A 21,848-nucleotide genomic window follows, 5' to 3' on the forward strand; every position below is an offset into this window, starting at 1 on the left:
GGCACATAACTTTAAACTTAGCCCTCTCAGCCTGGTTTCTTGTCAGTAAAAACTGTGTATATAATATTCCCCTTATAAGATTATGTTGAGAACTAAATCCGATCCAAATTTCATTACATATCAAATATACATTATAATTTTTACATATAGCATATGTAAAATACTTAGTATAGTGTCTTGGCTAAAGAAAACATACCTGTTAGCAAGAGAAGCTCTAAAAACTCCTAGGTCTTTTTGCAAGATGAAAAGAATTCTGGAGATGGTGGTGATGGTTGTACAACAATGTAATGTACTTAATGCCACTGAATTTTACACTTAAACATGGTTAAGATGGCAAATTTCATGTCATGTGTACTTTACCACAATTATAAAATATATTTCAAGGACTATTTGGAAAGCATTTGAAATGTCTGGATGGAGAACTAGCAATCAAGAATAGATTAGTTTCAAGCCTGGTGGATTGTTTCTCATTACTGAAATGTGCCTTTTCACTAGCGAACTGTTACTAATAAAATGTCCAGTGCAGCATCCTTTAAATATAAAATGAAACACTGTTTTTTTATCAGGAATCACACATTTTAGAAGAGAAGGAAGAAAAGAATTAATCATTGTAAGATAAAAGCCTTAATTCTACAGATTACTGCTCCTGCATTTTTCAACTTAGTTTTAATGTTAATAAATAAATCAGTTTTGCCACATTAAAATATGGAGGTCTCATTTCTACTGATGATGGACATTTGCAGGACCACATACCAATAGATGGGAAATGCAGCAGGCCTCTTTCACCCCTGAGAAGATCTCCTGGGCTCTCCTCTCTTTCAGCCGCATTTCTCCCTCCAACCACCTGCAGACAGGAGCCCTCATGGGCAGGACCTCCTCCCCATGCTCCTGCAAGATGCCATGGGCTCAGAGGGCACTCAATAAACCACTGGTGATTACATACAACTTTACATTTATATCTACCCCAAATGCTGCAATTTGAACAGTTTTGCACTCACTCAGATGTTTCATTGATTATACTTATTAAAACAAACAACTTATCGGGGCTGTGAGTTTTGTGAAAGGAAGTGGAAAGGGAACACGTTAGCTGGGCTGGAAGTCGCAGATCATGGTCCTCAGTGTCGCTGCCCACCACAGCCAGACCACACCATGCCCGACCAGTCAAGACGTGCAGAGCTAGGACGTGCAGGCTCTAGTGTACAATCCACAGAGAGGCCTCCCCCATCCCCAAACCTAACTCCTCTGTCACTCACCCTCATGCCATCCTACCCTATCTTATATCCTTCACAGAGGGTATCAACTTCTGAAATTATCTGGTTTAGTATCTATTTCCCCCACACCTCCCCCTCTAATGTAAACTCCATCAAAATGGAGACAGGGTCTGTTACTATTATGTCCTATCTCCTAGCACAGCATGTGGTATGTGCTGAAGGAATGAATGATTGAATGAATGAAGAAATGAATGAAGAAACAATTGAACAAAACAAATCCTAATCCCCTGCTTATGCTGTCGATGCCCCACTGAACATGGACAGAACCCTGGCCACCATCATGACCTTGAAATGTCTGACTCGTGTTATGATGGGGACTTCCCCGGGGAACCCTGACATGCTGCCTCCCAGCAGCAGGGAAAGTGACAGGGCATGGGCTGATAGGAAGAACAATGGCACCAGACACTAGTTGGACACAAAACAGCATTGCAAAAAAGTCAAGGATCATGGTGACACTCAGTGGGAAGGTGGCTGTGGTGGCACTGAAGGGCCAGGCAGTGTCTCCTGTACAGAAGCTACAGAAGAAAAGGGATTGGCTGCACCAGCGGGACGGGGAGAAGAGATCCTCGGTCCCCACACCATGAGCTGTGATGAGCCTTGAAATCTCCCACTCCATGTCTGTCCCTGTAGACCAGTGCCCAGTGGTAGGGCAATAGGATCGTCACAGGGGGCTGTCCTATGGCTGAAAACAGCTGCTGGGGGATACATGGGGCATCTGTCTGTTTGGAGGTGTTTCCTGACACGGCAGATGGGTTTTCTTGGTTATGTTTTGCTTTTTCTCTCCCAAATGAAACACTGCACATTCTATGCTGTGCGGCTTGAGAAGAATAAGGTGTCAGTGACAAAGGGGGTTGCCAATGCACAAGGACCTGACAAGGAATTACTCGCACTACATGGAAAACAACTGTGTCCCACCATGATGGGGTTGAAAATCGTTCTTCAAGAAACAAACAGAACAGTCCTCTGAGTGGGTATCAGAACCACCCAACACTGTCACTAGTGTGCCCAGCTTCCCCAGTTCTACAGCACCACTGAGAGCCCAGAAGGCAGCCTCTGCCTAAGGTCATGCTCTCCCAAACCTGAGAAGTATTCTTACTGTGAAGACTTCAAACTTACCCAGACCGTGGGCTCAGAAAGTCAAGTGACTGTCACAGGTGACAGCGTCCCCGATGAAAGCCGGTGCCTAACCTTTTCAGAAGAATAACACTTGGATTTTCACACGGTCCTTCTACAATCACCCTGAGTGGCTCTGATTGGGAATCCAATGCTGCTTAGTGTTCGTGAGCTCATTACACCTATTGCTCTATGATGGTCTTATACAATTGAAGTTGACCTTCTCCGGCATAATCTTCTGTGGAGATGCAAGTCACTAGCCAGAAATCTCAATTATTTGAGGACCAGCTGTTGCCTCACCTTTTGCGGTTGCTTCTCATGGAAACAAAAAATTACAAACCACTCAATTCCATTAACCTTCTCCCATAAGACCACCAATGCATTCTTTTACCTATTTTCTTGTTCCTCTTTGGTACCTCTCCAATTTCCCCCACTCTCTCCCAAAGTATGGCAGCCAAACTGAATATGCCATTCCAGGGATGGGACCAATCACAAAAATAAAGGAAGGGCTTCTGAGCTCATGCTCAGCTCCTAACATGTATGTTACTGCCTTTTTTACATGTCAGAGCAGGGCACAGCTGACTCTCTATGGGACAGGCTTTTGGGGCCATACTAGGGGGGACTCACAAATTGGGAGACACCACACCTGTTAGGTCAAGCATGAGACAGCCCAATGGCCATCAGAAGGTCTGGGTTCCAGCTTCCAAATCAATCAGAGTTTCATTTCCTTCATCTCTAATATGGGAATAACTACATCTGATTGACTCAGTGCAGGTTGCTGTGAGGTTTGAATATATATGGGGAAGCACTTAAATCAGGTACTAGCCCTCAATAGCCTCTCTGAGCAATTAGGATACAATCCAGTCTCCTGCCTGGCCTGCAAGGCCCCACAGGATCTGGTCCTACCAGCCTTTCCGGCCTCTCCACACTCACTGTGCTCCAGCCACTTGGGTCTTCCTGTTCCTCTCCAATAGTCCCAAGGTTGTTCCCTCCTTGGGGCTTCCACATTCCTATTTTTCCTATTGCGTAAAGTCTCATCCCCAGATTCTGTATGGCCGGCTCATCGTACTTTCTGTTTCTGCTCAAAAATGTAACATTCTCTAATCCCCTATCTAAAATAGTGACATGCAAAATGGGGAAGGAACTGGGGAAAAGGTACTTTCAGGAGGGAGGTGAATCTTAGCTACAAAGTCTACAAACCACAGAGAAGCATGAAATAGAGTTCAGTGTGACCTTGACCAATTGGAGACCTCATCTGTCAACCAGAAGTTCAGGGGCATCACCCAGGACAGTGAAGGGCCAGTTTAGCTAGCTTGGCAACAACCAACCATGATATAGTGCTTTAGAGCTTTTATTCATTTACTCGCTCATTCAGTACGTATATACTGAGCACCTCCTGCCTGCTGGGGTTGGGATAGAGACTGAAACAGTTTCTGCTTTCGGGGTGTTTGTATCCTCCTGGATAAACTTTCAGAGTGGCAAATGCACAACTTCAAGCCACTCTATCCTGTCATATCACTATTTTCTTCATAGCACACAATTTGAATTGTTCCTGATTCAGAGTGATTGTCCCTGAACAATGATGAAAAAGGTCTCCATTTTTCAAGGCCACACTCAGTAGATGGAAACCTTTTTTCCTAAGACTCACCACCCTTCTTAAAGAATCTACTCCCAGGTCCTCTACCAGATTTAATGACCAATGTCATGCACGCCCAAAAATCGCTGTGCAAATGGCAGGACATGGTATCAGAGGGTCTGTGCTGGTCTCTGGAGACAAATCACTACATACTTTCGAAACAAGGTCTTGGCTGCACACTCAGAACAGTCCCCCTCCCTGGTTTTGTTTATCTTGTAAGATAATGAATCATCTAGTACTGAGAAGGAATCCTGAGGATTACAAGGTTTTTTTCCTCTCAAGGAAATTTCACTTTGATGGGAGCCTACGGGGACCCTGATTCATCCCCAGTATTGCGTCTTTTTGGTTCCCCCTCCATCATCCACTGATCCTTAGGTATAACCTCTGAAGACTTTATTGCTTCTCACCCTAATAATAGCCTTTATGAAGTGCTATATTGTGTCATGCAAGAAGTGGGTCTCAAAGAAGAGAGATACAGAGGAATGCTCAGGTCATCAGGGAAAGCTCATTGATAAATGAAGAAAAGGAGGAAAGGGTCTGACGTGGTCCTGGTGGATGTGACGTCGGGCAGGGAGTGGCAAGGGTTCACAAGGGGAAAAGCAAGAGAAGCTCCAGAGGCAGAAATGAGCTTGCTAGAAAGGAGCTCATTTGTAAGAGGTACCCAGGTGATAAATGGCTTCAAATATCAAGGTGGGGAATTTCGGCTTATTTGTTAGAATGCTACATCTTTAGGGTTGGCAAGAACTTCAGAGGTCATTTAGTCTAAACTATATCCAGAAAGCAAGATCAAAGCCCACTGGAGGCGCCTGAATGCCCTTCTGCCCCGAGTCCCGAGCTCACTGTCTGAGGAGCAGGTCACCGGTACAGGTGACACAGCCCTGCCTCTGACCACCTCCTTCTGTCATCCATGCTGTGAACTCATAACCCTCTCTGTGGACGTCCACTTCCTTTGGACCCAGAGTCAATGCATTAGATCACGCTACCAGCAACATTTCTCTGGTTCTAGCCCAGAGAAATGGGACATCATAACAAAATCAGGAACACTAACATATTTAAAAAAAAAAAAAAGTTTGGATCTTGTAAAAGGTATCATTTAGCACTTTTGTGGAAAATAGGGTGGAGGCTGAAATGGAACGGGAGCTGGAGAATATATGCCCATCTATAATGACTATAATCAAGCTTTTTCCACACAACGAGCCCTTCATGTAACAGCCACCCAAAAGGCCTCTAACGCTGCTCCACATGACAACCTCCAGCGGGATATAGCACACAAAAGTTGGGGAAGAAAGGACAACGCTTGAGCTCTTTTCTGTATTTGTTTTTCTTTGTATTTGTATGGAGATGTGTTTATTACCACCCTGGGCTTTCAATGCCTTGGAACAAGATGTTTTCACAACATCAAATGGAGCGCAGAGTTTATTGCATAAAGTTATAGTTTCGGAAACCAGAATACAATACATCCCCGGGTAAATGACACAGAAAAGTAGTATTTGTTGTATCCTTTTTTAAAGATAACAAACAAGAACTCAGCATCTACTGAAAACATTCTCCTTCTTTCAAGCGCAGACCTTTCTTGCCCCATTATTTTACCTTGGCTCTATAACACTAAATGGAATAAATTCAATGTAAGGTATCTCCTGAGATCAGGAGAGTGTGTTGAACCCCTGAGTATGATACTTAACATATTACCTTTACCAAGGTTAAGTGCATTTCAGAGCAACAGCCTAACACCAGTGGCGCTCAAATGGGGGACTGCATCAGCATCGAATAGAGAGCTGCCACAAACACAAGTTTCAGGTCCCCACCCTGGGGGGGGTGGGGCTTGAATCTCTGCAAGAGAGCCTGCAATTTGCATCAGGTATACCTACCCGATGCAAGAAGTATTGCTCAAGACAAAGAAATTATTTTAGAAGTTCTATGAAGACAACGCAAAATATGAAAACATTCTAATATTCCTGGAAAGATATCAGCACATGATTTTGTATGTGAAGCTCTCTTTTCAGAACAGAAAAGATCATTTAACTCCAAAGGGGATGAAAGAGCCCAGACTCACAGAAAGAAGGAGGAGACTGGGACCGTGTGGGACCGTGGTCTAGATGAGTCCACACTAGCTAACCTGTGCTTCATTTCTTCCAATAAAAGCTGCCCAGGGCTTGTGCCTCAGTCTAGCTCTTTAGCGATGGGTGGTGAGAACAGTGCACAGTAATACATGCTTAATAGTCCACGGCACGTGGCCCACAGCAGACATGTAAGAGGAACATGGAGATGCAAACCTCATACTCCATAATTGGTGTTTAAGGTACAAAGGGCTAAAAGGGCAGCACAGAAGGCTATTTTCCTGGACATAAGACAGGAAAATGTAAACTGGGGAACAATTCTGAAGGGCTCTGAATGCCGGGGCCAAGGATCTAAACATCTCACAATTAACAAGTATATAGCTACCCAACATTTTTGACTGTACAGAGACTGATATCAAGCAGCAAAGCACAGTAACGAAGGGCATGGACTCTGAAGCCAGACAGCCTGGATAGATAAATAAACTGTGGTACATATTATTCCAAAGAAATGAGCTATAAGCCACAAAAAGACAAGGAGGAATCTTAATGCATATTGCTAAGAGAAAGAAGCCAGTCTGGAAAGGCTGGATGCTATATGAGTCCAACTATATGACCTTCTGGAGAAGGCAAAACTATGGAGACAGTAAAAAGATTGGTGGTTGCCCAGGGTAGGAAGGACGAAGGGAGGGAGGAAGAGATCTAGGGGAGGAGCACAGGAGATTTTCAGGGCAGTGAAATAATCCTGCGTGATACTGTGAAGGTGGACAGACATCATTACACGTCTGTTAAAATCCACAGAGTGTACAAGACAAAGAGTGAGCCCTAATGTAAACTATGAACTTCAGCTAATAATAGTGTCTCAATATCGACCCAGTTGTAACAAAGGTATCACACTAATGCAAGATGTAGTAACAGGGACATTGAGGGTGAGGGGGTGTGGGAACTCTCCTATACTTTGCACTCATTTTTCCTGAAAACCTAAACCTGCTAAAAGAAAGAAAGAAAAAGGAATAAAGGAAGGGAGGGAGGGAAAGTTAATTTAAAAAAATATCTACAATGAGCCATGACTACAAATGCACTAAAAGGGCTAAAATTAAAAATACTGACAACCCCAATTATCGAAGAGCAACTATCATTCTCTTATATCCCTGGAGGGAATGAAAATGGTCCAACCACTTTGGAAAACAGTTAAACACACCACCTACCAAATTATCCAGCAACGCCCCTCCTAGATATTTACCCAAGAGAAATGAAAACATACGTCTACCCAAAGACTTGAATACAAATATTTATAACAGCTTCAACATAATAGCCCCAAACTGAAAATACCAACAAAAGATGCCAACAAAAGGAGTACATGATGTATGATTCCAATTACATGAAGTTCTAGAACAGGCAAACATAATTTTAGGGGGGAAAAAATCAGATCAAGGGTTGCCTGAAATAGAGGGTAGAGGGAATTAACTGGGAAGGGACATTGGGAAATTTTTGAGCCTATGAAAATGTTCTATATCTGGATTGGTCTGGTGATTATCTGGATGTACACACTGGTCAAAACCTCATAGAACCATATACTTTAAATGGATGCATTTTATTATATATACATTAAACTCCAATAGAGGTCATTAAAATTCAAAAGGTAAATAAGATAATTACTGAATCCAAGGAAAACAAAAAGGCACCAGAAAGAAAATCCTAATATACCCTACGAATTTGCTGTGAATATTATTTACATAGTCACATAGTGTAAGCACTGATGTTTGATTTCATCAGTTAGACGTGTGTGTGTGTGTGTGTGTGTGTGTGTGTGTGTGTGTGTGTGTGTGTGTAGATTAAAAAGCTAAATCCTCCTGTTAGGCAATAGGCAATGTCAATAGATGGTGTTCTAAAACAGATATATCCAGGAGTAGTAGTAGAAAAACATGTTGCTGAGAAATTTGGTAATAAATACCAGAAGAAAGAGTTTAAGGAGTTCAAAGTACATATCTTTAGGGAGAGAATCAGAGTCAGGGAGGAGTGAGGCAAATGACTGCTGTATTCATTTAAGTATAGTCCTACTATTTGATTTTTAAAACTACGTACAAGTATCTTGTTTTGATAAAAGTAGTTACATTTTTTAAAGAGATCCACAAGAATGTTCACAATATATTGCTAAGTGTAGAAAGGTACTTTTGGTGTAACAGGAGGATGACACGGCTCTCATTGAAAATAAAAAATAAAAAAAAAACTAACCATATATGTATATGAATTTATAAGTATAAATAAAAGTGAAGAATGATGAACAAAATTTAACATTACCTCATAGGGGAGAAACTTAAGATTATAGAGGTGATGTACAAGATTATTAACTTTTTCTACTTACATTCCTGGGTCACTTGACATATAATGAATACATATTAATTATCCTATTAAAAAATCAACACAACAGCAAAAATTGAACACGGGATTAAAGTGGATGATATCCAAGGTTCCTACAGGTCAAATGTGGTGTAAATGCATGGCTCCTGCCTAACCTCTACGACGAGCCCAGCTTCCATGATTTAGTATAATGTGGCATTTGTCCCAGACATGCCCACATGTAATCTTGGCCAATCTTTTAAAACCTCAAGTGAAGACATCTATGGAGTCTCCTATAATCTCACTGACCACAAATGAGCATTTAAAAAGCAAGTCCTTCCCAGATTTCCACGAGGCGAGAACCAGAGAGTTGAGGCAGAGCATACACAAGCACACAGGGAGACACAGGGAGAAGGGAAAGTATGTTCTGGCATCCACCGACAGTGTGCATGTGTAGCAGGCATGGTCCTGGATACTTTACCTGGTATGCCATTTAATTTCACAACCATAAAAGGAGTATGATGGAGAAATTAAGGCTTAAAGGAATTCACAATAAACGGGAAGGAACCCTCTCTGTCACTCTCTCCTCTCAGCAGGATTTATTCACTAACAGCTCCATAGGCCTCATAGGTCAATCAAGAACAGCTTTGGTTTGCTAGGTAAGATAGCCCCTCTTGTATAAAAGTGGGGGAGGAAGGGACATTTTGGCCACTCCCATTTTGGGTTCCTCATCCCAAATGCGAGGAAGATTCCAGCCTGATGGAACATCCCGATGATGCTTGTTTCCCACACCCCTCTCTGCTGTGGGCCAGGATCCTTCCTGTTCTTTCACTCACACCCTACTCCTACTTCCTCCCCTCAACTTCACCTATTTCAGGAAGAAAAAAAAACGCCCTTCTTTCTTAGCTTTTCAACACCTAAGTGTTCTGACCAAGTCAAGTTTGACTAATTTTACAAATGTCTCCCTGACCAGCCCTTTGTCTCTCCTTCTGGAGCACTTCGAGGAGGCTAGTTAAGTACAAGTGCCTGGGTACCAAACTGCTGGGGTTCAAAATCCATTCGCCACCTCCACTTGCAGGAAGAAGGGGTAGACGTACACTTCCCTGTCCTTCCTGCTCAGTACAACAGAATACCCTGGACAGTAGATGTAAAGCAAACGTGAGAAGATGCTGTAAGGTGGAGGGAAGAAGGCAGACTAGTTAGGCACCTTAGGATCCAAGGAATAACGTGGTGGTGAGTTCCCTGGTTTTTCTTTATGCCTCACATATCCCACATTTGGAGCTGGAAAGGTGACAACCTGGAAATGCTAATGGGTGCACACAAAAAATATCCCAACGGAAGCTTGCTTTCTCTCTATCCAAAGGACCAGGAAAGGGGCAAGCTAGCAAGACAAAACTTTTAGACAGTAACCACTCGGCTCCAGCCAAACAGCACAGAAAAAATTATGGCCTATTGTCACCCACACTCTCAAAGGCCAAGTGGGGAGCCTGGACTTCCACCTTTGCAAGGTGTCTGCATACTGCACCAGGCATGTCAAAGAGGGGCCTACAGGAAGCTGAAACTTTTACCCCGCCGGACCACCCCCCGGACCCCCATGGTGTCAGTGAAGACCACACTTCTCCCCCTGCCTGGCAGTAAGTGCAGCCATCCCCCAGGTGTCAAAGGAGACCTAGCGGGGAACCCAAACTCCTCCCTCCACCTGGCAGGAATTAGGCAACATCTATTCCTTTGTCCTGCTAAAGTAATGTCAGCAAAGCCATCTAAAATAAAAGACTGAAGTGAGATCCAGAGTCTCTTAAAAACAATACAAAAGATGTCCAGTTAAAAACAAACAAACTTCTGGAACTAATAAGTGAGTTCAGCATGGTCTCAGGATATAAGAAAAATTTGCAAAAATCAGCTGCAGTCCTATATACTAGCAGTGAGCACAATAGCATCAATATTTAAAATATACTATTTACACCCCTACAAAAAAAAGAAATACTTAGGTGTAAATTTAACAAAACATCTGCAGGACTTCTATTATGAAAACCACATAATTCTGATTAAAGGAATGGAGAGACATACCATGTTCATGGATAGGCAAACTCAACTAGCACAGACGTCAATTCTCCCAAAATTTATATACAAGTTAACACAGTGCCTATCAAAATCACAGCAAGATTTTTTTTATAGATATAAACAAGATCAGTCTACAATTTCTATGCAAGGCAGCAAAGAAATTAGAATTTAACTAAAATAATTGAAAAAGAATAAAGCAGGAGGAATAATACTTCTTGACTTGAAGACTTAACATCTAGTTACAGCAATCAAAACAGTATCTAGGTACTGTGAGGTCGATGGACACATAGATCAATGAAACAGAATAGACAATGCAGAAACAAATCCACACATACATGCCCAACTGATTTCTGATAAAAGTGCAAAAGCAGTTCAGTGGAGAAAGATAGCCTTTTAAACACACAGTGCTGGAGCAATTGGAGCAAAAAGAAAAAAAAACGGAAGCAACAAGCAACAACAACAAAAAAGCCTTGTCCTGCAGTGTGGAGGTTCCTCAAAAAATTACAAATAGAATTACCATGTGACCCAGCAATCCCTCTCCTGGGTATCTACCCAAAGAATTTGAAATCATTTATACATAAAGACACGTGTGCTCCAATGTTCATTGCAGCTTTGTTTACGGTGGCCAAGACATGGCAACAACCAAAATGTCCCTCGATAGATGAATGGATAAAGAAGTTGTGGTATATATACACAATGGAATACTATTCGACATTAAGGAAAGATGATATAGGAACATTTGTGACAACATGGATGGATCTTGAGAGTATAATGCTAAGTGAAATAAGTCAGACAGAAAAAGCAGAGAACCCTATGATTTCACTGATATGTGGTATATAAACCAAAAACAACAGAAGAACAAGACAAACAAATGAGAAACACAAACTCATAGACACAGACAATAGTTTAGTGGTTACCAGAGGGTAAGGGGGGTGGGGGGAGGGAGATGAGGGTAAGGAGGATCAAATATATGGTGATGGAAGGAGAACTGACTCTGGGTGGTGAACACACAATGGGATTTATAGATGATGTAATACAGAATTGTACACCTGAAATTATGTAATTTATTAACAATTGTCACCCCAATAAATTTAAAAAAAATAAAAATAAAAACAAAAAATAAAATGCAAAAAACAAACAAACAAACAAAAAAACCTTGTCCTACGTCTCAACCTTATATGAAAATTAACACAAAATGGATCATGGAGTTAAAAGGAAAAGTTAACATTATAAAGCTTTAAGGAGGAAAACACATCAGAGAAAATCTTCAGGCTCTAAATCTAGGCAAAGAGATCTTAGACTTGACACCAAAAGCATGATCTATTAACCAAAAAAAAAGAACAGATAAATTAGACATCATCAAAAATAAAAACTTTTGCTTTGTGAAAAACCCTGTTAAGAGGATGAAAAGACAAGCTACAGAGAGAGAAAATATTTGAAAACGCCATATCCAACAAAGGACTACTATATTTGGACTATATACTTGGACTATATAAAAAAACTTTCAAAATTCAACAGTAGCAAAGCAACCAATCCAACTAGAACATGGGCAGGAAGAAACATTTCACCAAAGAAGATAAACAGATGGCAAATAAACACATGAAGAGATGTTCAAAAATACTGGCCACTAAAGAAATGCAAATTAAACCTACAGAAGATATTACTACACACCTATCAGAATGGCTAAAATAAGAAAACAAAATGGTAACAATACCAAATGCTGGTAACGATGCAGAGAAACTAGGTCACCCACACATTGCTGGTGGGAATACAAAATGGCACAGCTACTCTGGGCAACAGTTTGGCAGTTTCTTTTAAAAAACTAAACATGTAACCATCATAAAATCCAACAATTGAATTCCTGGGTATCCCAAATAAAATTTTATGTTCATTCAAAAACCTGTACACAGATGTGCATAGTAGCTTTATTTTTAATAGTTAAAAATTGGAAATAACCCAGATGCCCTTTTAACTGATGAATGGTTAAAGAAACTGTGGTACACTCATACCGTGGAATAATTCTCAGTAATAAAATGGCACGAATTGTTGATACACGAGGTCTGACAATTAAGTTAGCAAACTCATCCTAGAAAAAGTGCTACATACCTCATTGCTGAATATCACTATGGTCACCTTCAAAGTCCTCCCCTTGGGAAGCTATGCACCAACACCAGCGCCTAGTCCACCCTTCAAAGCAATTTTGGAACTCTTTTCCTGGAATGGCCATCAGAGCTGTTGTCGTATTACACTGGATGTCCTGAATGTCATCAAAATGTCTTCCCTTCAATATTTCCTTTATTTTTGAGTAAAGAAAGAAGTCATTGGGGGCCAGATCAGGTGAGTAGGGAGGGTGTTCCAATACAAATCTTTGTTTCCTGGCTAAAAACTCCCTCACAGACAGTGCCGTGTGAGCTGGTGCATTGTCGTGATGCAAGAGCCATGAATTGTTGGAGAAAAGTTCAGGTCGTCTAACTTTTTGATGCAGCCTTTTCAGCACTTCCAAATAGTCAACTTTGTTAACTGTTTGTCTAGTTAGTACAAATTCATAATGAATAATCGCTCTGCTGTCAAAAAAGGTTAACATCATTTCAACAAGTTTGCGAACTTAATTGTCAGACCTTCGTATGTGACAACATAGAAGAATCTCTAGAGAATGTTGAGTGACAAAGAAAATCCCAAAGGTTACAGATGTATGTGTCACATTATAATGTTAATTTGTATGTATAAATACATGTTAATTACATGTACAATTTATATAACATCCTTGACATGATAAAACTATAGAAATGGAGAACAGATTCGGTGTTGCCAGGCATGAAGGAGAAGATGGGAGCAGAGAGAAGTGACACCTTCTGTAGTTTCTCTGTATCAATGTCAGTATCCTGCTTATGATATTTACTGCAGTTTTGCAAGATGCTACCATTGGGGGAAACAGGGTAAGGAGTTCCTTGGATCTCTCTGTATTATTTCTTACAATCGCAAATGAATCTATAATCATCTCAAAATAAAATGTTTAATTTCTTTTTCAATCCAGCTCTGTGTGGATTAGGTCAAGTTGTTTATCCTCTCTATGCCTCAGTTTCCTTGGGAGCAAAATACATATAATAGTAATAACATCAATCTCCTAAAATTATTGTAAGATTGAAGAGTTTACTAGACATTAAATACTTAAACAAAGCTTAGCAGATATTACTCAGAAAAATTAGCTATTATTCATTCAATTAATGATTCAGAAGCATTTACTGAGCACCTGATGTATGCCAAGACTCAATAGCTTCTTTTAAAAAGAAAATGTCACCCTGTGAAGTAGTACTAATAGTAATGAGAGCAGACTGCACTAAGAGAGACCTGGATTTAAACCCCGGCACTGCCAGCATCTTCACTGTGCACCCTTGGGCGATTTACTTAACCACTCTGAACTGCCTTTTCTTTCACAGTAAAATGGAGTGAATAATATGCCCTCACAGGGTTATGAGGACAAAGATGATACATGTAAGTTCCTGGCACATAGCAAATTACCAACAAATGATAACTATTCTTATTACTACTCATGTACAGTCTTTATTGTTATTTTCTTCCCACATGAACTTTACACTTCTTGAGAACAGTCCTCTGTTTTTTGCCTCATAAATCCTTCTCAACACCAAGCAGAATGTGATGCACATAGAGACCGCTCAATAAATAAGTTACTAACAAATGGAACAACCTGGCCGTCCTTAATGAGATTAAGGGTACATGTACTGTCTCCTTAATATCAGGCCCCAGAAACTCCGCCACCCCATCCATGAAGGAGTTCGTACAGGGGTGTTCATGGAGGCAAGAGAGCAGAGCCCCCAGATATCCAACACCAGGGAGATGAAGAGTAAAATGGTGTGGACGCAACGAAAAACGATGAACTAAAATGAAATATAGCAGCATGGCGAGGTGTTAGAAAGAGTATGAACTGAAAATGGTAACAAATACAATGGAATCTATAGAAGAATCTCTCTCTCTCTCTCTCTCTCTCTCTCTCTCTCTCTCTCTCTCTCTCTCTCTCTCTCTCTCTCTCAGTGACAAATTTGGGGAGGATGCCCGTATATTCAAAGAGATATCAAATCCATTAGGGTCAGGCAATCCAAGACCTTGGTGGAGAGGTAGGAGTTAAAAAGAAAAGTTGGAATTGTCATTTCAAAATAAATACAGATGAACTGCTCTAATCCAATTACTGATGTCATGCAACAAAATTAATGGATTGCAAAGCACGTATGACTTCATGTTCCATTTCGCAAAAGCGCTATAGGATATCAAGGATTTGCCAGTGGGGAACAGCATTTCAGTGACACTAGTATTTTTGTCTCGTTTCTGTCTCTCTGTTCAATATTTTTAATCCCTGGTCAATCAGAGGAGTGAAATAACGCAGCAGATACCTCAGCATCTAGAAAAGCTGAAGGAAGTACGTGTGCGCCACTCAAGGCCCCTGATATTTGGTCCCCAGGGTCAGAACCCAGACGCAGGTGGGATAGAAAATTACTTCTTTCTTTGAAGTTAATGAACAGCTCTCCTAGAAACAGGAAATATAAATTGCCAAGCTGTGGGGCTCATTTTCTGGCCATGATAGCACCCCCATCTGCCGATCACACTAGTGGCTTATTCTCCCATTCCAGTAAAAGGTTAATGCCAATTAATATATTCTGGGAAAAAAAGAAAGATGGCTGGTAATATTTTAAAAAAAACAATGTCAACGTGAAGGATGGGGATTTCTGGAATGTGGGATTCTGAGTGTTTTTCTTCTTTTTGTTTATATACTTTTTCTAATCTGTCTTCTCTGAATACATATTGCTTTGGCCATTGTGAAACAAACAAAACATTTCCAAATAGCATAACAGCACCAGTTAATCAGTTAGAAGGCTTAAAAATCATGTTTCTTTTGGTGCGCTAGTAATTTTACTGCAAAGCATAAATGCATTTTCCACTAATAATTTTATTCCAAGTCCCATTGGCCAAGTGTGTCCTAGAGAGAAAAAAACATCTACCACACATTGCTTATGTGCCGCCCATAGTAAAGACAACTAGACTAGTAGGAAGCAAATACAGAGAAAGCAATGCCAGAGCTAAACTTCCTGCCATGACCTCCCCCGCCCACCCCCACCCCCACCCCCGCACACAGCCTATTCACTTAACAAATACCACTGAAGTGGGTGTCTCATGACTCCGTGGCTATGCCTGAGGACTGGGGCACACGCCTGGGCTGCCACCTCTTCCTCCACTCCCTCCCTGTGGAGCCTCCATCAAGAGAGCTGACTTCTGTCCTTTGGGTTTTTTCTGTGAAGGGGGGTTAAAAATCGTGGTTATTTGAGAGGCCAGTGTGCAGATTAAATAAGCTAATGTGTGTAAAGGGTTTAGAATAGTGTCTGGAGAACTAGAAGCATCATTAAAGCGTAGCTCCTGAAATTACTTACCAAGATAATTAAAGTCTTGTTATTCACTCAATTTTGAAGCATTATGTAAGAAATACAATATTGAAGTGTGCTTAACTTAAACATTTCAGTTTGCTGAACTTCCCTAACATGAAAACTAATTTCATTTCTTCATATTTCCGTAACAACGTTTAACTATACCTTATGCACACACACACACACACACACACACACACACACACACTCACACACTCACTCTTTTCCTCAGACATTCCCATTTACAATCAGGGGCAAAAAAACTTGAACAATTTCTTTTGGAAACTATACTTGAGAGAACTAATTAGTCAATATATTTCCATATTTAGATTGAAACAGAATACAAAACCTGAAGAACCTCGATCAAGACTCAAAAACAATGAGCTGAGTTCCTTCTGTTTGAAACTGCGTATGTCCCCCAATCATTGGCCTGACAGAACCTCACCCTGCCCCAGTCTGCCTCTTCCGTCCCATCTTCCCATGAGACCCTTCGCTCACCCCAAACACCCTTCTGGGCTCTCAGGCCTGCTGCATGCCATTCCTTCTCAGAACACCCTCTCAGCTGCTTCCACCAACCCTCATCACCCCCTTCCAACACCTCCCCGCTCCCGTAGCCTGGCCTGGGATGGCCACGTGTGGGAGCCCAGCCCAGCGCATTGAAGGTTAGTCGGGAATGCGTTTACCTCCCTGCACAGTGTTCTAATTATTGGGGCACAGGCCTTTCTTTCGGCTGATTCTTCCTGCTCAGCAGTTTCTAACACAACAGGGGCATGGCTGGCACTCAGAGAACCAGAGAACATGAGACACGTCTGTCATCCTGTACAGAACAGCTAGTGGTCCTACTGCATTCTGTGTCGGCTTCTGCAGCATGGGCTCTGTGGGGGGCAGGAGGGCGGGATGGAGGGTTCCAGCGGTTTGCCACAGACCTCTCTACATAGGCTCAGTGAAAACTTAACAGAGGCTAGGCTCTAACGTCCGCCAAAAAGGCAAAATTATGTAGAAGGTAGTCACCATTTCCCTTGAAAATTCTTTCAAGTTGCATAAAATATAGCACACATTTTTATGTAATCAACCCAATACAGTAACACAAATTGAGAACTTTGTAATGTATAAAACTATGGATATTGCATAACAGAGAGAACACTACAGGCAAAATATAACTTTACAGTATTTTTAATCACACAGAAGAGAGATGCATGTGGTTGAATTTGCCTTAGTTAAGTGTGGACCCACAGTTTAATATTTTTGTCCATCATCTGGATCCAGTTTGTATGTACCAGCAACAATGAAGCTGGGGCATAACAACACGTATTAAACCCTTGCTGCACACTAAGCTCTGTGTGAAGTGCTTACAAGCACTAAGGGATTAGGTTTTCACAGCCCAATGAGGTGAGCACTATTATGCCATCTTAGAGATAAAACTGAGGCACAGATAGGTCAAGTAAATTGCCAAGGTGACATAGGTGCTAAGTGGAGAAATCGAGGCAGTCTGGCTCCTCTTGACCACGCCCTACACTGCCTCCTTCGCATTAAAAAATAATAAAGTAAAAAAGTAGAGTTTGGAGCGGCTGTAAATTGGCAGAGATTCTGTGCATGGGACAGGGGGAGCATACGGAATTTGGAAACAAATTCAACCTAGGGCAAAAATGTGACGTGGGTGCACATTCTCTGTTCATCTATCGGTTCTCTTCACAGTGAAACAGGGATATTATTGTTTACCTTGAAAAAGTTTTGCCAAGATGAAATGAGATGATACATCAAGTCCTAGGCATAGTACGTGACCTATCGTAAGGACTCAATGAAACGATTCCTCACAGTCAACATCATTACATAGTACCAATGGGAGAACTTTACAAAGCAAGAGATCCCAACATAAGCAAGACTTTCCTAAGGTACGTGTCCCACTCCTGGGATAAACGGCAGGTTTGGCTCCGAACCACCGCGACAAAGCGCGCATCGCAATAATGCGAGTCATGGTTATGATGCTGGTGGAGGGTCTTTAGTTTGATTTGTAAAAAAACGAAACATCTGTGAAGCGCAATAAAAAGCGAGTTCTGCCTGCAGTTAAAAATGTCCTAAACAGAGGATGCTGCCTTACAGCGTAGTAGCCTCTCCATTGCTGCTGGTCCTGCCCAGGATTTGACAGATAACATCTCCCCATTGGAGGTGCTGCCAGTGGGTGGTCTGGGACCCTTTCCTCCGATATTTTTATGAACCAACGACTCCACGGCATCACAAGCAGGGGCACGTATCCAATACAAAAATAGAAACAACAGAGGAATAAAATCAGTAAAATTTATGCCTTCAGCTTCAGTTTCATTCAGGCAAGAGGCCCTTAAATCTTACCATGGTTTTAATCTTTTTTTTTACTTTAACTTTTATTTTTTATATTTTTTTATAATCAAGACACAGCCAGTCAATTTGGAAGAATAAGAGTTAATAAAACTAGGTGGTCAATACCGACAAGAAAAATTTCCCCTGACCCTCAGCAACCACAGGGTTGAAGTGCTGAACAGGATTCCGAAGTTTCAGAATCAAAAAGGTTGCCATTTACAAGGCCATTTTACACATTTTAGATGCTGAAAACACAAACAGGATTCTGAATATCACTGCCCTGTGTTCTTCATGGCTTTTCTTGTCGCGTCACGGCGATGGCTTGACGTTACTACCAAGCGGGCTGTCAGGAATGCCAGCTGCCCATGTCAGGGAACCATCGATCCCTTAGATGGCAACTTGGAGGGCAGACAGATTCCCAAACTTTTGTTTGTGGAAACAGCTTTTCTTTGTTAAGCTTCCCGAAGCTTTGAGGTTGCTAGAGCCATGGCTTAAGGATGCTGCCAATTGAGTCCTTGAAAGCTGGCATTACATATCCGTGAACTGTAGGGAAAAGTGGATGTTTGGCTATTGGTGTTAACCCATCTTGATTCCTGCCAACCATCAAGGACAGAGGCATCCATGCCTCAGGCTCTTTAGTCAGGTCTTGGGACAGAACTGCAGACACTCATTGTATTTAGACATCATGTCCTCTAAAGATACCATCTCCCAAAGTGAATTGCTGTTGTGTATTCACCTTAAAGGACTCATGTGTCAAGACTAAACTCCATAGTTTGAGGGTTGTTTTTTTTTTGAAGTGCAATAATCCGAACAATGAAAAGTCTCTATAGCAATTCTCCAGTGTCAGCAAAATCATGGAAATTTGAGGTGTTTTGGAAACAATGAAGCCCCGTAGGCCTTTCATAATAATGACACTGCTGCTCGAAGAACCAGAGGGAGCTGCCCAGGCTACACCAGGAGGGGATGGGCTACTGCCACACCTTTCACAGGAGAAGCAGCTCTCTCTCTAGCACGATGTGGGGAATCCAGCTGCCTCTTGCTGCTGATCTAGGGAACTTTGCAATACAGCCAGGAGTATGGAAAGCCAACCTGAGGCAACAGACATATGCCCATGCCGGGGGACATCAAACGTTCCCTCTGCCTCAGAAGTTACTGCTGTTCTTCAGTGGGGCCTCTCTGTAACCCTGGAAGGTGACGTGCCATCTTTTTTCCAGCTCCGAGGTTTGATATGGAAGCTCCCTGAGAGCAGCTCACGGAGCAGCCCTCTGAGGACTGAGGAAGTGTGGAAGAGGCGAGGAGGGGAGTCTTAAGAGAAATAACGTTTTATTTTAGCTACTGCCTCCAAGGAGCTCATTTTTTATTAGTCTTATAATGGTCCAGCCTCAGACAAGAAGTGTCCAGTGATAGTGGGAAAAGAAGGCATTATCAGGATAATCTGGGGCAAAAGGAAACTCAAAAGACATTGTCCTGAAGTATCCATGAAGGGTCCTTTAGTTGGGCAGGTAGCTGGCCGTGTGTTCTCAGGGCCCTGGCTGAGCCTCTTCACCTGGAAGCAGACATCTGGGGCTGGAATACTCCCAGATTTGCCTCCAAAAACAGGGGAAAGCAGGGAGGTCAGAGAGCTCCAGGAGCGGAAACAGCAGAACTTCAAAGTTGGAAGGCCCTAGGATAGCCTCTGAGACCCTGGGGACGCTCAGAGAGACTGTGGTTAGTTTAGATGGAATCTTCCAGGTTCTCTGCACTTAGTTGGGTCCAAGGTCCAGGGTCTCATTCGCAGATCTGGAATTTACCAGTTAGTATATGGTGGTGGTTTGGACACCGGACACCAAATGCCTACATTCAACTCCTGATTCTGACCCTCACTTGTTATGACTCTGGACCAATTACTAAATATCTCTGTGCCTCAGTTTCCCCATCAGTAAAATGGAGACCTATAGGGCTGTCATTTGGATTAACACATAAATTGCTCATAAGAGTGCCATGTATATATTATGTGCTATATAAGCATTGTTCTTATTATCATTTCCCTTAGCAATTTTATGGTCTTGCATCCTATTAACCAAACTCACAGGTAACTGATGTACTAGCCAGAAAGTCGGCATAATTTTGAACTGAGACTTATAATTAGCAAGTAGATGGGAAAAGTCAAGTGAGTCGACTAGTATATTTTCATTCAAGTAAGAGAAGTCTACTTGAGAAACCAGGTTAAGATCAAAAGGTTGCTTTCTGAGGCCAAAATCAGATCATCCATCTGGGTGGTCAAGCAAAGAAAAACTGAGTCACCATTGCCTTCCCGAGACGATCCCTGCCAGGTGTACCTGAATACTTGTTGGGTGGTCAGGACACGCTCTGCAGTGAAATGTGTTAGAGACAGACCCACCAGCTCTGTATGGTCAAACGCCCTCTTTTTCATATTCCATTATTATGCTTGGTATTGGGAAAGGCTGGTTTCAGCGTATTCACAATGAGACAGCATATGTTTTTCGAGAGGCAGATGACAGAAGAGGGTGATAATGGGAAGGAGAGAGCACCTAGAGTGGGGGTGGTCCCAGAGAAGGAGTCAGGTCTAATGCCTGCACCCAGATCAGCTGAGGGCAGCTGCACTGAGGACAGCATATGTGTCACCACATTGTTTCCATAGATGCTGTGGAAAGTTTATGAACTTGGAATTGAAGCCATTTGACCTTCTCCGCTTTGTCACCTGGCCACTCTGTCATGACTGCTGAGTTCAGGCCTGTGAGCATCTCTTCCCAATCTGGATTCAGCGACCTCAAGTTGGTGGCTTTAAATCAGCCATGTTGGGAGACTTACACCACAGAAAAAGGTAGATGCTACAAGAGAACCAGTTGTTAACATTTAGCAGCACACCACCTGGCTGCTGTCCCAGTGTCTCACTGAAATGGCCCTTTTGGAAGCACAAATGACTTCACTCTTGCGAAATCCAATGAACACCGTCTGGGCTTTACTTTTCTTGAACTCTCCAGAGTATTGACACTTGGTCATTTCCACCTTCTGGAGCCTCCTCTTATCCTAGCTTCTGGGCCTCTCTGCTGACTCTTCTGTTTCTAAGCACATTTTCTCAGGCTCTACAAGGTCCCCTTCCCACACCAGGCCCTGAAACGTTGGTGTTCCCCACAGTTCCCTCCCTGATCATGGCAATGCATCCTTTAAGACACAGCTGGGTCACTGCTGCCTCCTGGGTGACACCCCTCACCCACCTGGTCGGGGTTACGCCCATGTCAAGAACCCTCCTGCCCTCATCTCCCTCACAGGTGAATGTCTATCCACATATGCGCCCCTTTGCTAGAGGGCAAGGAGAGGGAAGACCAGGACTTGGAGTTAGAGCAACAACAACAAAAGCACTAAAGACAAACAGCTGTAACTGGCACTTCCACTCTACCAGGCACTGTCCCGAGAACTTTGCAAGGATTATGCCACCTACTCTTTACACCAACCCTACAATTTCTCCCATGAGACACTTGCAGAGTTGAAATAACTCGCCTAAGATCACACCGACCGGTATGAACCTGGAAAGGCAAACATTGAAGCCAGTGCATCCAACCATGGCCCCACAATGCCTTTTCTAGTTGGTGTACCCCAAGAATTT

At 42.3% G+C, this 21,848-nt stretch overlaps 1 protein-coding gene across 4 annotated transcripts in view; it reads right to left on the reverse strand.

Moving 5' to 3' along the window:
- CAMK1D (calcium/calmodulin dependent protein kinase ID) overlaps nt 1-21,848 on the reverse strand; it is a 425,678-nt gene that overhangs the window by 205,858 nt on the left and 197,972 nt on the right. The window contains exon 1 of one of the 4 annotated variants that reach the window (XM_081055870.1): nt 15,636-15,732. The exons of the other annotated variants lie outside the window; for them this stretch is intronic. Within the exon in view, the coding sequence (XP_080911996.1) occupies nt 15,636-15,661 (26 nt within the window). The 5' untranslated portion in view covers nt 15,662-15,732. Of the gene's footprint in view, nt 1-15,635; nt 15,733-21,848 lie in introns of those variants that run through there. 4 annotated transcript variants of the gene reach the window in all.

Source organism: Rhinolophus hipposideros (assembly GCF_964194185.1).
Source record: "Rhinolophus hipposideros genome assembly, chromosome: 1".
In the NCBI taxonomy this organism is placed as follows: Eukaryota; Metazoa; Chordata; class Mammalia; order Chiroptera; family Rhinolophidae; genus Rhinolophus; species Rhinolophus hipposideros.